This window comes from Anguilla rostrata, chromosome 4 (genome assembly GCF_018555375.3).
Source record: "Anguilla rostrata isolate EN2019 chromosome 4, ASM1855537v3, whole genome shotgun sequence".
Classification (NCBI taxonomy): Eukaryota; Metazoa; Chordata; class Actinopteri; order Anguilliformes; family Anguillidae; genus Anguilla; species Anguilla rostrata.
In genome coordinates this window covers 55,324,456-55,343,138 of record NC_057936.1, presented here as the reverse complement: position 1 = coordinate 55,343,138, position 18,683 = coordinate 55,324,456, and the positions used below count along the sequence as shown (strand labels likewise).

At 44.9% G+C, this 18,683-nt stretch overlaps 1 protein-coding gene across 1 annotated transcript in view; it reads right to left on the bottom strand.

Annotated features, from left to right (window-relative positions):
- Positions 1-2,224: 2,224 nt before the first annotated feature.
- LOC135253692 (voltage-dependent R-type calcium channel subunit alpha-1E) overlaps positions 2,225-18,683 on the bottom strand; it is a 135,513-nt gene continuing 119,054 nt past the window's right edge. The window contains exons 34-48 of the mRNA XM_064333288.1: positions 18,474-18,599; positions 18,249-18,314; positions 17,948-18,039; positions 17,666-17,825; positions 17,392-17,519; positions 15,908-16,004; positions 12,413-12,518; positions 12,093-12,200; positions 11,578-11,678; positions 11,209-11,315; positions 10,536-10,671; positions 7,643-7,771; positions 6,883-7,030; positions 6,526-6,707; positions 2,225-6,149 (exon numbers count right to left, since the gene is read on the bottom strand). Of these exons, the coding sequence (XP_064189358.1) occupies positions 5,631-6,149; positions 6,526-6,707; positions 6,883-7,030; positions 7,643-7,771; positions 10,536-10,671; positions 11,209-11,315; positions 11,578-11,678; positions 12,093-12,200; positions 12,413-12,518; positions 15,908-16,004; positions 17,392-17,519; positions 17,666-17,825; positions 17,948-18,039; positions 18,249-18,314; positions 18,474-18,599 (2,205 nt within the window). The 3' untranslated portion in view covers positions 2,225-5,630. The remainder of the gene's footprint in view (positions 6,150-6,525; positions 6,708-6,882; positions 7,031-7,642; positions 7,772-10,535; positions 10,672-11,208; positions 11,316-11,577; positions 11,679-12,092; positions 12,201-12,412; positions 12,519-15,907; positions 16,005-17,391; positions 17,520-17,665; positions 17,826-17,947; positions 18,040-18,248; positions 18,315-18,473; positions 18,600-18,683) is intronic.

Below are 18,683 nucleotides of genomic sequence, written 5' to 3'. Positions count from 1 at the left end.
GGCTCAGAAAAGCAGCCCACTTACTGTAAACGGCGTGTGGAAAGATCGAGTGGCACCGCCCCAGCAGGGTGAGACCCAGAGCAGACGCCTCCAGTCCTGGGTACGTCCTCCAGGGTGCTGCCTCCAGCAGCTGGCAGCCAGCACACAGCTCCAGTCTGGAGAGGGAGAGAGCCAGGGCCAGCCTGTGCCATCCCAGAGGAATACAACAGGAAACCTGCACAAGTCACTGAAACAGTGGGAGGACTAAACGACCTTACCATTGCTTGGCCCAACAATGCTTTGCCCATGTAGAAAGACTATATTAACATGAACGTAACAGCAGTTTTGGCTAATGACCAAAGGGCTTTGGTCTTCATTTCTACCATTGGCTTTATTCTCCAGCTGAATCATTCCGGTAAGTTCCCAATAGAATGCATATATTACTAGATTCACTTCACATGTAAAAATTAAGTTTGCCTTGTTACTGCAGTCAAATTAGAAAATATTAATTTGACATACATGCGCCTTTAAAAGCACAAGCCCCTTAGGTAATAAAGATAAAAATGAGACAACTCTGCATTACTGGATATTCCTCCAGTACTGTCACAGATATGGTAGGTTGATCATAGCAAAGGTTCCGGGTAGTGATGAAGGTGAGCAGGCTTGGTCCGAGGCACACCTGCGGCAGATCCTGCAACCTCCTGTCCCAACACCACCAATGGAAAACATCCTCTCCCAACACCACCAACAGACAACCTCTTCTCCCAACACCACCATCAGACTCCTGTCCTCCTTCCATTGCCCTCGCACCTGTAGCCACATCAGTATGCTGCAGTCAGCATCAGCAACCTGACCAACAGACCCATTCCTTCCATTACATGAGAACTGTGATCGACCAATGTTCTCTTCAATTAAAATACACACTATGAGATTGGAAGGTTGCTGGGCTAGAAGTTTGCAGCATTGTTCATGAATGGGGAGTTTCTCAACAGGTTTTCCCCCTTCTCACCTAGAGAGTCTTCGTCAATGTCACCCGAGAGTTCGCGGGCTAACAAACATACTGTACGCACAATGGGGGACGTGTGTGTTAGCCAGCACTCTTCTGAATCACTCCAGGATGCAACCAGCTGAATGTGACATCTAAAGATTTACATCAAATGATGCTTCAAAAACTTAAATAAACAATGATATGGAACAAGTCTGCAGGTTTAAATGGGGCCCTTTGAAATGTATAGACATACTGTAATGTGTTCGTCCTGCCAGGCCAGCTTCACATGTCTGTGCCAAGTTCACCACAAAGCTGACAAATTCATTGCAGTGCAATAACCTGAATACTCAAATTTTGGTCACCCACCAAAGTGTGGTGAGGCACACACAAATAATGTACAATATGTTTTGCGGCAGACAATTACTCAACTAGAAGGCTTCAACTGACAGGATATGTCAACCAAAGTAACTGGTTGAATGTGCAAAACTGAATACCAGCTTTTTTTTATTTATTTATTTATTTTTTAACTTACTGGGGTTCAAAAGCTCTCTGCGTGTTGATGAGAGGGGAGGCATATTCTCCAGTTTCACAGGCTGAACGCCGAGAATCGTCCAACATGTTTGATACATTGTATTGATCAGGGGACCACAGGTCCACCAAATCCAGCAGGTCAGCCTCTGATAAAGGGAGAAGAAGAAAAAAAGTTGCAGATTAAGTCATCGAAAATTTATCAACCCTTCAGCATCTGCAATCACTACTGGCAATCTATTGCTATATATGCTACAACCAAGGAGCTAATCAACACTAAATTATTATAACAGATTCAGGAAATTAATAGAAGTTTGAAGAAATATAAAAACTGAAAGCTCTCCCTCAGCAATTTTGTTTTAATTGATTCCATTGACTGAAAAAGCACTGTTAACTCTAATTTATGCCATACAACTATGCTAGCACAAAAATATAATCCATACCATTCATATTTTTAACGGATCTCTCCTTTTACCAATTTCAAAGCTTAATGGGGCATGCTCCAAGTGTATAATACAGAATATATACATTTAATATACTATTAAAATCAACTAGTACTTACCACATCTGTTTGCCTAATATGGAGGCTGAAATCTTATTATAAACACCATTATTGTAAACCCCATAAGAGGGTTGCTATCCCATTTAAAATGCCTGGTTCTATTTTACAAGCAAATTCTTATTATTATTGCCAAGTTGTGAAGCCAATAACCCACAATGAACTATGAGTTGTCACCATGGTATGGTTGCCATTTTTATTAAAGAGCATCAGTCATTTCATTGGTCCTTTGCACAGGGAACTGTAAAACATATTTCCTTCACAAAACAAATTCTCAAGTATTTTGTCAAAGATATAGACAGGCATCTATATTGAAATATAAAGAGTGCATTATTCAGACATTTTATTTATATATACTACATACATATATATAAACCAGTAAGCATTTCTATACCAGGAATTCAGGTGCAACATAGCCTTTTTTTGTTTAGTATGTTTCACAGAACAGTGACTTTACACAGGCCAGTAAAACATAGACCAAATACTTCCTATTCACATTTCAGTGATGCGTCCACAAAACAAAGTACAACACATGACGTCATACAGAATTGCTCTCCTGGAAATAATACATGTTTGAATGCTGGGCTTCTGGGTCTTCTAAAAAAGAATAAAAACAAACATATTCGTAGGCTTGCTGCATGTTGTAAACAAAGCCAGCCTTTACATTTTGAGAAACATGTGCATGAAAGTATGTCTCATCAAATATTTCAAATAAAATTCCAGAGTTTGAAAATTGTATGGGAAAATATGATGTAGCAAAATAATTTGATTATGGTTTTGAAGAAGATGTGACACCCAAGACTGGTTTTAATTTGTACTGCATGTGTTTGACTTTCCTGTGGAGAGGTGCACAATCACTGACAGAGATAAACTCACTGAACTCCGCATCAACATCTAATCAGTGTTAATAGCTATCAGAACAATGCTGCAGAACCTTCAGAGCAAAGCATCTTGGAGCAAAGGGAACCAATTACAAACAATTCTTCATGGCAAACCCCATGGCAATAATTATTTTTTATAAATCATCACAGAGAGGGCAAGGATGTCTTATGCATAAAAACAGTGAAGATAATATGGCATGGTGAGCATCCATTTATTGGCAATTTTGAGCTAGAGTTGGGGGCTACAAATGATGATTTTGAAGACATTTCTGTGTCTCACTTAGTATGCATGTTCATATTGTCGTGATTTCTTGTAAATACAAGCTTGATACAAATGTGTAATTGAGCCTCATTTGTTCAGAAAAGTCTAATCTAAACCAGTTGCTTTGTAAGGCTTCCATTTCATATTTACATCATCAGCAGCGATATGACAGGTCACCCTCCAAAAACACCAACCATTGTCACTTACATTTTTAAAATAGTTTTCTCAATGGATGGTGAACAATAGGGCCCATCATGTTTGTACAACACAGACAAAGTGGGCAAAGTTCTAATTGAATGAAAACAGGATACAGTAGCATTATGAAAATGTCATTAAAACTGACTGACCTGAGTTACAGCCAGTTTCATGTTCAACTTGAACGGATCGCCCATTACAATATCATAGCAAATACTCAATACATTTCTCAAATATAAAGCTTTCCAAGGTCAGGAAAAGCAAATGAAAAATTGACTTTGTGGTCCACAGAAAAATGGATGATTTAATTTAATTGATGTTTCATCACACTAAACATCAATCAATTGAACATGACACTTCAGAGGTAAAACTATAAGTAAAAAAATCTTACTGACTTTAATCAAACAAAATAGAACATATTACTTGGGCAAATAAAATATATTCAAAATCATTACTGTGTAGAAGACAGACACTCGCAATTGTTAATCCAAACATTAACACTGTAACGCTATCCTATATACAAAAACATGGCTTTTTAAAAAGGAATGTATTTATAATTTTGTTTTTATGTACCTGGTACAGTACTTGAACACATAGGTGTCAGTGTTTACATATTGTACAAAAGCCCAATGAAGCGCAGCCTCCCTCCAGCAGGGGGGGTTGGAGACATCGGGGGTCCACTGGCATAGAACATGCAGAATCCAGTGAGTAAAACGCTTCCCTCCACACACTCTCCACCATAGACATATATACGTCTATGGTCTCCACCATCCAGGCTCCAGCCATGTACAGTATTTGGTGGGATGGCGGAAAGTCCTGACTCCACCAAGGCAGTCCAGATGCATTAAACCTTATTATCCTTCTGACTGACCGTTTATGAGCTCGCAGGACGTGATGTGACATTCATATTTGCTTGGCATAAAATGTATGGGTCTGTGTTCACGCAATGAATATACTCCATTCCCGTTGTATAAAATATGATGACTTTTTGCGAAATGAAGAACCTAGTTGGGCTAAACAACCCATTCTCGTTTGCTTTTTGTTTTCATGTTCTAAATAAATACTTTCTAAATAATTATTGTATTTTGTAATAATTACATGTTCTAAATAATTTATGGCAAATTCAATGTTTCTCAAATAAGTACACTGCAAGGGCATCACCAATAAGGAGACATTTAGTTCTGTACAATCTTGGAGCTCATGTGAGGTAAAGTAAGGAGTCTGGGGCTACAGGCACCTGGAACACAAAACTTTCCAGCAAAGGATGGAATGGAGCGTATGTCCAATGTCTGCTGTGGACCAATCCACTTTAAATGTGTATTTATTCAAAATATACATTGGGCGGAATTACTCTGTGAGCTGGCCAGGGGTGTCACAGAGTAATGAAGACCAATGATGCTCCATATCGGGTGATTCTACCTTACATCCTAATATTCACATCGAGACTCAGGATCACACCTGGAGGATTTTCATGGAGTGGAGTTTAGAAAGTACATATTGTGGCTTTGTGGTAAGGCGTCTCGTATCTTTTGGTCCAGACGAACTGCTCATTTGACAACAGCACAATAATCAGCCTGAAAATATACCTGGACTTTAACGGCAGTTAAAAGGCAGATAAAAAATCAGGAAAAATCCCAAACAATTTTACCGCCCAATGTTATCTGAGGTTTTTAAAATAAGAAAAGAGAGCAAAGTAGTGCAGTAATATCCATCTTAAAGACCCCAGTTCCGCCCTGTCCGACAGGAGCAGTATGCTGCTTTTAAAGTGTGTCTCTCCTTCTTTCAGCCAGGATGTGGAAGGGAGGGGGAAACTAGCCATCGCATGCCACTGTCCCTGCTTTCTTACCCACTTACATTTCATTTATTCTTAAGAGATTTTTTTACAAACTTCTCTCAAGCACACACACACACACACACAGACACACCAACACACATACACACAGACACACACATGTACACACACACACAAATACACACATACACACACGCACAAGCATATGCACACAAACACACACATACTCAGACACACACACACATGAATATGCACACAAACACACACAAAAACACACATACACACACGCACAAGCATATGCACACAAACACACACATACTCAGACACACACACACATGCACATACACACACGCACACACAAACGAACACACGCACACGCAGCTCTGCCTAGTCCCTTTCCCTGGCCCCCAAACTCCTCCCCCTCTCCTCCCTCTCCTCTCCTCCCCCTAACAGCGGTCGTCCTCGTCGGTGTCGCTGAGGAGCTCGCAGGCGGCCACGGAGCTGGCCTGGGCCAGGTGCTTGCGGAAGTGGCCGTTGGGGACCTGCCAGCCGTGGCGCAGCGGGGGGGCGGAGCCCACGGTGTTGGAGCGCCCCAGGCTGGTGGCGATGGCCGCCTCGAAGGTGAGCGTCTCATCCAGCCCGGCCGAGTCGGGGCTGTTGAACTCCTCGCGGAGGGGCAGGTACGGCTCGGAGATGTAACGGTGGGGGGTGGAGAGGTGACTGCCCCCTCCCGCCGGCACCGCCTCCGGCGCCGTGCCTCCCTCCTCCCACGAGGGCTCCGCGCCCTCCCCCGCGTCCTGAGTCCGCGGGGCGTCCCCGCCGTCCGTGGGGGAGGGGTTGGCGCGGCACACCAGCGGCGAGTAGGAGATGTGGGGGCGCGGCCGCGCGGGCGTCTGGGGCAGCTGCCGCCTCCGAGGGGTGCTGGAGTCCGAGGCGGGGGGGACCGGACTGTTCCCACTGTTGACCTGGAAAAGCCGGCAGACACATTAGGGACTGAAGTGGGGAAGAAAGTGTGCCAGCAGAGAGGAACTGGGTGAAGGAGGGAGTGTGTCTGAGGAGGGAGCGAACTTAAAGTTTAAAAATATCATACCGGTTCCTCAAATAAAGCACCTGAATTATACACGGTTGATTAAACATAAATGAATACATGAGAGAGAGAGAGAGCGAGAGAGAGAAAGAGACATAGGGCGAGCAAGAGAGAGAGAGAGAGAAAGAGACATAGAGTGAGCAAGAAAGAGAGAGAGACACATAGAGTGAGAGAGAGAGAGAGAGAGATATAGAGTGAGCGAGAGAGAGAGAGAGAGACATAGAGTGAGCATGGGAGAGAGAGAGCGAGCGCACCTGTCTGTGCGGCGTGCGTGTGCGTCCCTCGCTGGGGGAGCGTGACTGCTTGCGCTCGCGTGACTCATGCTGGCTTCGCTCCTCCGAGTTGCAGCGCGACGCGTCCGGGGACAGCAGGTGGCGCCGCTCCTTGGACCGACCCCGCTCCCGGTCGCCCTGCTGCCTGTGGTCCCCCCTGGACCCTGTGGGAGCACGGCATGAGAGACTGAAGCTCAACGTACAGTACAGACACATCCCAGCAGCCACCTCCTCATACAGGTATGCAACTGGAAACAGCTCATTATTCGTGTGTTTAATTTCAGTGCGAAACACTGCAGCAAGATATCAGTATTAAAAGGGTTAGAAGTGGTGACTGACCTGGGCCCTTGTAGCTCCGCCTCCTTGGTCTGTAGAGCCTATCAGGGCTAACCCTTTCTAGGGAATACTCATCTAGCCAAAGGCCGTTGACACACTGGTCACCAATAGTGGAAAAGGAGCGCTTCATTGAGCTGCTGTCCGTCATCACCTGGTACACACAGAGACACACAGACGCAGAAACAGACGCAGACACAAAGCCAATGCAACACGCTTTTCACTTCCATTTTCACGCTGGCCACCACGCTGTGGGGGGAATACACTGAATCTGCAGAACAGAACAGTCCCAAGATGAAAGCACCGAGCACTCACGTTATGACTGTCCTTCACCTCGGGAAGGTACTGTACGTTCTCTTTTCTGATTTATCAGACACAAACAACTCTGTCTGCACATACTTAAATCAAATTGTAGGCCATTTATAGTTTTTTTGTCCGGCAGCCCAACTGCTCGAGACAAAGAGATTTGGCAAGCCTAGACATCTGACACATCGGGAGGTTCGGACGGTGAACGCAAACGCAGCCCGTCCTTATTCACCGCGGGCGGAACCCCCGCCGGGGGGGACCAGACGCGGACGCAGGCGAGCAGAGATCGACACCAATAATCGGTTCATGCAACACCTCCGGAGCAGGCGGGCTCACCGAAATCCCGCCCCTCACACAAGCGTTCACACGCCCCCCGCGCCCTCGGGCCCCGCGGCCGCGCGGGGCGGACGGACGGCCTCCTGAGGAGGCTGATGGGAAAGGGGAAGGTTAGGGGCTGTACCTGTGGTTCTACTGTGAGCCGAGGCATAGAGGAGGCTCGGATAGACTCTGTCCTCCAAGCCACTTTGAGCGGTGCGCCCTGCCTGTTAGTGGGGCAAAGGATGCGGTTAAACTCTGTGTGCTCCGGGACCTACGTAATCAGAGAAAGAGGGAGAGAGACGTGAGAAGTTCTGGAAAAACAAGACAAACAGGACAACAATGCAGCAGTGACTTCAGCAGGCCAGCAGGGGGCGGTGCAGGGCGCTAATGTAAGACAGACACTGTGGCAGGTGTCCCTCTCCCCAGTCTACTTTGAAAAAGTACTGGCAGCCTATCAGGCCAGCCCAAGACTGGCTGCTTATTGTCAGCGTCATGTGTTCACTGCACGTCTTGAAGACAGCATTAGCCTTTCCTGTGAATGATCATGTTATTCTGTTAAAAGGCCAAGTTAGCAGAAAAAAACAAAAGAAAAAAACAAAAAAAAAACAGATAGCCTCAGGCAAAAAAGAGAGCCTGGAAAAGCAATGTGTCAGGACAATAATCCGAGCAACACGTGCAGCGCAAACAAAAAAGCTTTTTATGATCAACCCTAACAAAAGCACATGTGCACATACACAGTCAAACACATGGGAGAATACAAATCCAGCACTAGATGAAAATAGACACTGAAAATAGAAAATAAACACGGTGTTAGAAAAAACAGAAAACAAAAATAGAAAACAAACATGGCGTAATTCTGAATGGCATGAATTCACATTCCACACATACAGGAGGAAAAGTACACAAAAATTCCAATCGAAAGACGACGATTAGTACGCCAACAGGTAGCATTCCTGAAGCTAACACAGCAGACAAAGATAACACACCCACACAGCGAGCACTCCAGCAGCAAAGCTGACAATATTTGCAAAGTCTTAACACACCATGAAAGAAGTGCCAACAAATCACTTTGGTTTGGACTTTGTAGAGAATATAGTAGTTAGTAGTCGTTGAGTCTGTAGACTGAATGTGGTAAAAATATTTGAGCAAAACATCTCAGATTCCACTTCATTGTTTGGTGTAATTACAGCATTTGCTACAAAACAGAACAAAATGGAACCCAGTCCAGGAAGTCAAAAGCAACTGTCCTATGTAACAGACAAACATGGGGAATTAATATATTTCAAGGTAATATTTTATTCAGAATAAATCCCAGACCATGAATGAAACACATCAGCATGCCGGCAGGAGCATGGGAAGTTGACGTAAAGGTTGGAGAGATGAAGGATTGGGATGGAGGGGAGAGCTAAACAGTGCCAGCCGGAGGCATGTGTGAATGGTGTAGATCAGGGGTGCCCAATACGTCGATCACCATCGACCAGTCGATTGCAGAGGCCATGTTGGTAGATCAGCAGCGTGCCACTTTAAAAAATGTGTCTAATTCTTCCCGCTTTCATCCCATTTCCCTACGGCTTCTGCCTGACAGAAAGGTTCGCTTCATTGACCCACCTCCCACCCCCTCCTCGTGGAACATACGTTCTGTACATGGCATGCCAAAGTCTGGCCACCCCTGGTGTAGATGGTGTGTCAAGCCCCTCATATCGTACTCTATGGAAAGTGTTGGGGCGACATAGCTCAGGAGGTAAGAGCGGTTGTCTGGCAGTCTGGCAGAGGGTTGCCGGTTCGAGCCCCGCCCTGGGCATGTCGAAGTGTCCCTGAGCAAGACACCTAACCCCTAAAAGCTCTGGTGAATGAGAGGCATCAATTGTAAAGGGTTTGGATAAAAGCGCTATATAAATGCAGTCCATTTACCAAGTGTCAGGAACAGCACTTCTTTGTACAGCAACGACACACAGTTAACAATGACCACCAGTGCTTTTTGAGTTCTGTTTTTGGAAATGTAGTCTCAAGCAAGTCTTTGAGACAGTGAGGGACAAGGAACATTCATCCATTAAACCCTCAGAAACAAATCAAGCCACCCTCTCTCCCTCCCACTGACGACAGCCTACTGCATTGTGACTGGGGTATTTTTGGGCCACTTGTTGATTTGTTGGACACAGACAGTGATGGATGAGTCTGGGGGGGGATGAGTCAGAGCCGAGGCAGTTACAGCAGTCAGGGATGGTGTGACTATGCTCCCCCCTCTTTGGTGAAGGCGGAGGTCTCCACGCCGGCTGAATACTGAACAATAAAGCTTTCTCTCTCTGACTAACTGCTGCGTCTTCACGGCATTTACTCTAGTCTCTCAGTGGCACAACTCAGGACATTAAGACCCCATCATTTAATACAGTCACTGGGAGTCAGGGACGCCATTTTGTCCTTCTTTGGCAGTGATCAAAAGCTTGATTTGAAATAGCAAATACACAGCAAAAAAGACGATGCCTCTACCATCACCTGAGCTCCATCTTGCCCCACCCCCACAAAATGAACCTGCCAATCTGCTGATTTCCTTGGAGTAAACGAGGCTAATGTGGTTCCTGTGCTTGAAATCCGAAGGTCTGCAGTGGTTTTCCAGGTAAAGAGACCAGCATAGCGAGTGCTGCATGAACCGATTATCCACAACATTAGCTTAACAGATTACCAATGCACAGAAGAAAGACACATGGATGCAGCGTAGAATTAAGAGGTGGCTCTTTGACCTTTCTTCTGAGCATTATGAATCTGTAAAGCCAATATCTATGATACAGCATCAGTTCCCACATACAGTATGCTGTGTCATAGACAAATGTCATATACCATAATTTCCTATTTAAATTATATTTGCATGCTGTCACTCTTATGATTACTGCGCTAAATCACTGAGAGTTGTGCTGTACTGGAAAGGGGAGTCTGAGTTTCTGATTTCTATGTCATTGCACTCACGACACCACTCTGAATCTAGCCGCTGGTCACATGATGAAGGCGGCCATATGTCACCTGACACTCATCTCCCTTACCAGAGAGTGGTGGTGGTGAAGGTGATGATGGTGGAGGTGGTGGAAGTCTTCCGTGTCCTCTACGTCTTGAGTCCTCGGCTGCATGAACAGCTCCTGAGGGGAGACGGGACTGAGGGCCACAAAGCCCCCTGTGGTCCTGATAGGGTACACAGGAACACAGAGCCTCAGAAACCTTCATTTCTCTCCTCACTTTACACTTTCTCTCTCTCTCTCTCTCTCTCTCTCTCTCTCTCTCACTCTCTCTCTCTCTCTCACACTCTCTCTCTCTCTCTCTCTGTCTGTCTGTATCTCTCTCACACTCTATATCTCTCACTCAATCACTCTTTCATTATATCTTTATGTCCCCCTCTCTCTCTCTCTCAAATTCAAATTCAAATGAGCGTTATTGGCATGATGTACACAAATATATATTCTCATAGCATGATCATAACAAACACAGAATAAACATATAAACAGAATACAAATTTGTGATACATGTGGTATTTGTGTATGTTAGCCTGTGTAATATCATGTTGTGTAAATTAGGTGAAACAATGAGTGAAAATCTCTCTCTCTCTCTCTCTCTCTATTTCTCTCTCTCTCTCTCTTTCTCTCACTCTCTCCCTCCCTCCCTCTCTCTCCCTTATGCATGCACACAAACAGACAGTGGGAGGTGCTGATAGGTGAGATTTACAGGGCTGATCCGGCACTGTGAGGCAGGAAAGGGAGAGCTTTGGCACTGGAGAGGATGTCCTGGGGTAGAGAGGACGCGTCCATGCGCTGGAACATCGGCGCGTGTTTCTGTGGCGACAAAAAGCGACTGTTGACCTGCTGCGTGTCCAGAACGCTGACCGCGCTCCAACGAGCAGCCATTTGACAACAATCACACACGCGATACCATCACACCCCTACAGAGGGCACTGTTTCAAACACAATTTCATATTCAAACAGATACACTGATCAAGGCTAACAAATATAGCATAGTATGATTGGCTAAATATATTGATGATGAAGTAGAGTATTTGAACCGAAAGGGCGTTTGTGATGTCACACGGTCGCCTACCTGCTCCTCCAGCTGCTGTCTCAGCTTCTTGGCTTTGTTCTGCTTGTAGTAATCCATGATCATCATGGCTGCATAGATCTTTCCGATCGTCATGTCACTGGCTGGAACACCAGTCACCCCTTAATTAGATCACTCATGCAAGTGTGCTTACTTATTAAATATCAAAATTGATAATATTGGATTGTGTTTATTTTGCAGCTTTCACTCCGCCCACCAGTAAACACACAAGATGCCAACATGAATAAGCACTAACATAACTGCTAAAAAAAATAAACCCTAGGTGGATAACTGCAAGCAAAAACAAAACAACCTTTTGACAAATATTCTACAAATAAACATCACACTGAAAAAACATCCATTTAACATCGATGAATGCTTAAAGAAAACTCACTGTCCTGCATTAACCTCTCAAGCGGTTTTCAAATAAAATCTTGTAGAAAAATGAGGCTGCTCGTTTGAGCTGACCATGAAAAAGGTGAATATGCAGTGGGTGGCCACTGTGCCTTGGGTCCCACCTTTGTGTACAGGAACCAGCAGGTCCAGGGTCTTCTGGGAGAGGTGTGGCCAGATGACACTGATCTCTTTCTGCAGCTCAATATCCAGCTGGCCTCGGTCATCGCCCCCTGAACACCGGACAACAGGACATGCGTCAGCATTACGCACTGGTGCACACATAATGGAGAGCTGTTGATGGCGCTGTTCTTCTTTCCTCAACCAACGACTTCCATGAAAAGTCAGTTCCTTCTGGCTGTAGGCAGGGAGTACAGACGGACACGCAAAACGCACACTTCAAGCCGGAGCCGAAGGAAAGGAGGACCAGATAACGGTCTCTAACCTCTGGCCAGTTTGACCTCCAGGGCAGTTCTAATCAAGGCCATCAGGGTTGACGTGAAGTGGACGGACATCTCCTCATCCACGGGCATGTTCATGAGCACGAGCCGCTGTAGTCATCCGTGCGGAAGGGAGAAAACATGTTGGGTAAATAAAACAAGCCGTTGCAGGCCGACTGCTTAATCATTACATTATACATGGATAAAACAAGCACTTCCCTGCCAACAGCAACATGAGTCAAAAGGAATTTAGTGGGCCACTGCTGTCTCAGTACCGCTTCGCTATCAATCTCTGGAGTCACTGCTTATCAATGGGAGGTATTGTCTTTCCTTTCACCACAGGGCTTCTCAGTGGCAATAGATGAGAAACCCATTTCCACACACTTCTGTTAAAGCCGGTTACATAACGCCATCCCGATGTCTCTGCAGTATTTGCAGTTACTATATTTGAATTTCAAGACTCAGTGTGGACTTTTTATTGGTGGATGGTGTTATATTTATATTGGCAGACTGAGATTTTTTGGCCCTGCTCTTTCTAACAGTAAACGCACCACAACAATCACATATGGAAGAGCTACCACAGGCTATCAGAACGACAAGGGAAACACCAAGGGTAAACTTTCCTTATCCACCAGCAGACCGTGCCGGTAATAACTTCCTTATCAACATCAGACCATGTACACAGCATGCTGGGGAAGGGGCTGGCCTTTTCTATGCACAATAGCCGCTCCATGCATAAAGACAGAGGACAGCAATGGGAAAGAAAGAAACAGAGACATGCACATGGAATGAAATGAAAAGAAAAGAAAACAGATGATGTAGCCGTGGAAGAGGTTGTGTAACTCTGAGCTCTGCACCACAGGACAGGGACACTCCCTGCACATTTGACTCATTCATGGATGACACTCTAGTGTCAATTCACAGCCATAAAGGGAGCCTTAAAGGGAAATTTATAGCTCAATATAAATATACTGTATCCAAACATAAAACAGAAACATTTCATTTTGATTTGATTTTGTTTTGACTTTATTACTCATATGATGTATTACTATGTGTCATTTTCATTTACAAAGTAGATTTAAATCTACTTGAGTACATAATCACTAAGGACACTATGAGATATAATTGTAATATTTTGCTTCTATTTTATGCCACCACACTCTTAATCATGCTTGCCTAGACTGACTGCCTAGACTAGACTGGAAATGAACAGAAAAAGCAAGAACCTAACAGAGACACCTGGAGGTGCTCACTGTATTATTCAGAAGAGTATAATATATATATATATATATATATATATGAATCTATAAGAGAGATTACATATATTAGGTTGCTGGCACAGAACTTGACTGCTATGAGTAGGGCAGTATATATATCAAGGAGTTTCTACAGACTGAAAGTGTTTGGTCCACATACTATTGCTTATTTATTGTTACATCTCCCAAAAGCTGCAATTCCCACAGTGGTGTAATTTGTTTATCATCAGGCTGATATTCACTGTGATATCATTTCTCTGTATTTTAAATAAAAGACATGGAATTTTTGATATTTGTACACATTATTATTCTGCATTTTACACTTCACGTCCTCAATAGCTCACAGCTGGTTTTTAATGCCTTATTAACTCAGTAGACAAGACAAGGTTTGACTCCGGGGCTAAGTGCCACTCAAATACATTAGACAGAGTCATTGAGGTTATATTTCATAGATACTGAACATAACAAATCTAATATTTTACTGGACTGCCAGAGTCTAGAGTCCAGAAATCCAATTCCACACTGGGGTTTTCTGCTGCAAACCTAGCATGAACATTCAGATATCTCATTTATTTAAAAAATCTGAGCAGTCATTTCTTATTTTCAGTGACTCCATCTTCATCAACTTTAAATCAGTTTCTTGTTTTCAAGTCACATCACGTTTGCGTGTCTTATGTGACAGTGCAATGCAGCCAAAATATTTCAAAAGTTTTAAGGCCTGATGAATACTGGCTAATGTGAAGTCCTGATCCAGCATCCTGAGACAGGGTTCATGAAGGTCTGAATAGAACCCTTTGGGGGAACTCATAGTGTTATATCACCTCTACAGCAACAGCCTCATGTTCTGCATTATGCATTTATAACTTTATTGATAATGGCATCCTCACTGAACGACACAAGACAAACACAGATATTACCAGAGATTTAAAGCAGGAGAGACTTGCACATTGAACAAGAACGATTTTCACACACAATGTCTCTGTATATTTTCTGGTACAACCCCCCCCCCCCCCTCTTTTTTTTTTTTTTTTAAACAGACAAACAGTAAAGCAGTTTCTTTTCTGGCTTGGATGAACTGGCTGATGAAAGACTGGTTCTTTGATCTACCTTATAAGCAACTTTGGAGGGACATTTCTTGCCAAGGCCTAGAGGCGGGGACATGTGGGTCAGCATCTCATACATTGCAGTGTAATGAATGCGGCCACTGGGAGGAGCCAGGGAGCAATGCAGATGAGACAGACGAGGAGGAGGAGGAGCAGGACGAGGAGGAGGAGGACGAACAGGGTGGGGCAGGCATTCCCAGAGAACAAAGGAGGAAAAGGGTATGAGAAGAGAACAATCACAAACAGAAAAGGAAAAGAAGAAAAGAGGTTAAGAAAGAAGGTTATTCAGTGCAAGTCACAGAGGAGAGGAAAAGGGGGAAAATAACCAAATTAAATAAAATAGAAACAGGCTTTTGTCTTTCTATGCAGCGTTGGCATAGAAACCAAAGGACAGCAAAGTCTTGGGAAGGCCACAGGAATGGCGGGTCAACCCATGTGATCTGTGAGTCATTACGGGGAGCCCTACGCAAACCTGCTGCGGGACCTGAGACGGGGTGCAGGGGCGGAGACAGGGTGGCATGGGAAGGGCGCACCCCCCCAATCACACTCCCACCCATTTCCTTAATCTCCACCCCCATGGTTCCTATGGAGACCCTTCACAGCAGCAGCACAAGCACAGATCCAGGCACAGAGAGACAGGACTCCTAACGACTGAGTCAAATCTTTCATTCGTATAAATTACAGACATTGCAGTGCATGGTATGAACTCAGTGTAAACAAAGTGAATTTTCATAACAACATTTTATAAATGCGACTATCGAACTTGCATTCGATTACACGGTTATTAGATCATTTAATTAAGCCCATAACGGTTTGAATAATTTAGTCTAGAATCATGAAATTACTGTGTCTGTCTTTCTCTGCCAAATATGCTAATCTTGATGCCTCCTGTGGAGCCTTGTGTTTTCAGCACTGACAGACGTCATTAGAGGAGCTGTCTCTTTGCACCAAGGGCCACAGCTCGCTCATTTCTTGGCCTGAAGCAGGACAGAGCCCGACCAGAGCAGACAGGCCAGAGAAGGGGTACAGGTTTCTGGAACGCTGGCCCCAACAAGGGGCACGGGGGGGAGGGAGGCTGCGCACTGGAGGAAGTGAGGAGGGAGGAGCGAGAGGTGGTGGGGGAGTCAGTGGGGAGCCAAACCTTGCACGCCACCCTGTAGGGGCAGTTCTTTCCAAAGCCCAGAGGAGGCGAAATGGTTCGCACTACTTTGTACATGTCCTTATAGTGAATCCTTCCACTGGAAAGAGAACACACGGAGTTAGGAACAGAATGATCGCCCTCTGCTGGGGAACACAGGAATGAACAGGCACTCCTTGACAGCTGGACCTGCGTGGTGCCAGGACTGAAGAGCCCTTCAGCACAGCAAAACTGAGCCAGTCTTCATAACCAGTGTGATGTAATATAGGTCAGTCAGTCTGGGGCCTCAACAATTCACAAAAGGCATTTAATAACTATTATTATTATTATTAACTACTACAGCCTTTGCATAATGTATACATGTGATACAACTTAAACAGTGAAGAAATTATTATTACAGGCTTGCACTGTTAAAACATGCTTTTACCACAGTCAATATGAAAATGTGGAAGTAGTTAAGGTAGACGTAGTTAAGGTAGGCAACATTTCAGTGATCTTTACTGCCACGTTTTTTCATACATTAAGTATGAAAATGATCTTCCATTTAGCATAATTTCTAATAATATGTTAGCACTGCCATGGTAACTAGTCAGTCATGTAAAACCTGCATGGATTTCCACCCATGGCGTGCGCTAGTCACACTGATTACAAACCGAATGCTCAAGGAACACTGTGCCCGACAAAAAGTGTCACACAACAGAGTGTAAGGACATGTACAAACACACATTCCTTCGTGTACCACTAGGCACTGTTTTCACCAGGAGCAACACACATACATAAGGTTCAGGTGAGGGGCAGGAGCTGTCCAGACCTGTACTGAAATTCTAGGTTAAAAACGCATTATACATAAACAGGACTTGGCTGCACTACACAGTGCCATGCCACTAGATGCAAGCACTGGGCACTCCAGTAAATCTAATCCACAGTGCTTCATATGCTACAGGTATAAATGTCTCCTGAGGCAGCCACAAGGAAAAGAAAAGCATTTCCTCGCCCAGAGGTCCCCTCCATTGTGAAGTCACACAACAAAAACTCCACACAGCATTCCAGCTAACTGAAAACCACTTGAGTTAACTGAAGCGATTTAGTATTTTTATCACAGTAGTTTTACAATAAGATATGAAACAGAATGTAAATTTGATTGCGTTTTAACACTAGAACTCTTTTTTATTGTTCGAGAATTCCCGCCTGGCAGGATTATAGTAAGTACTCCAGACAAAAAAACGCGTGTATGTTTGCATTTGCTACTGAATATGTTCCCATGAGCAAAACTGGGGTTATAAAAATGCTAAATGTGCGCTAAATGGCCTTATTTATGACTACATTTAGTGAAACTGTATAGACACTCCCTCCTTCCCTCAGCTGAGTTTGGGGTGACAGATCCAATGGGTGGTGAGCTACATGTGAACTGGAGTGCAACCCTAATGAGCACAAGTGTGGGGCAGAGTTTGGGCAGGCGGGGGCGTCAGTCGGGTGCAATCCCTCACCATGCGGCTCGGTCGTACTCCCCCCAGATTCGCACAAACTCGTCCAGGTGGTGCGGGCCCAGGATGGAAGAGTCCCGTGTCAGGTACTCAAAGTTGTCCATGATCACGGCCACAAAGAGGTTCAACATCTGTGTGATTGTGTTTTTGGGGTGGGGTGGGGGGGGGGGGTGGGGGGTAGGGTTAGACAGAACACAGGAAGCAGTAATATCTCACACAGTATTTCTTTACTTGGTGTGTGCTAGATGGCGCAGGTTTGCATGTGCTTCACACTCACCAGAAAGGAGCTGAAGAAGATGAAGGAGACAAAGTAGACGTAGGCGAAGTCGGTGCCGCAGCTGTGGTCCGAGGGGGAAGTGATGGAGGTGTCATTCTCACACTTCTGTCCCTCCAGACAGGCCAGCATGATCTCCTGCCAGGACTCCCCCGTGGCACTCCTGCAAACACAGTCCAGCGCAGACCCAAATGTCACCACAACATCAACAACCTGACAGTTCTCAGTCAATCAGCCATATCAGTAACGCTGAAGGAAATTGAAGATCACTGCTGTCACTCCCACCTGAAGAGGAGCATCAGGGCACTGAAGAAGGTCTTGAAGTTATTGTGTGGGCTGATGGGCCTGTCGTTTTGCAGTTGGATGTTTCCAAACACCTTCAGCCAAATTTGAGAAGAATCCACAGTCAGTTACTGGTGTTCACAGAAGCACAATACATTTTGACTGCAAGTAATACCGGATTAGTATTCATATTATGCTTACTGTTCTTAAGGTAAAATGTATGATATACACTGGCCTGTACACGTGTGGGATTTACAGTAAAGCACACTGAAAAAGACAACATTCAGGAGTGAAGCTTGTTTACCTGCATCCCGATGATTGCATATATAAAGAACAGCATGGCAATGAGCAAACAGACGTACGGAAGTGCCTGAAAGAGAAACAAAAAGATCACACAGAGAATCCAAGCAAGTGTCCACGGGCCAGTGTCAAGTGCTCAGTTCAGCTTACGGCTTGACCCAAATTCTGAGCTCAGTGACCCTCGCCCTCCCTCCCCTTGCCCCTGCCCCTGCTGGGAGAAGGGTCTGACCTTGAAGGACTGGACGAAGGTCCAGAGCAGGATGCGGATGGTGTAGCCCTGCCTCAGCAGCTTAATGAGCCGGGCGGCCCGGAACAGCTTCAGAAAGCTCATGTTGAAGGTGGAGTGGCCCTGGCTCTGTGGGGCAGAGTAGGGAAACCACACTTTATCTGGCAAACTGAAGTTCGAATCGCAACACATACACATTTACACACGATGTCA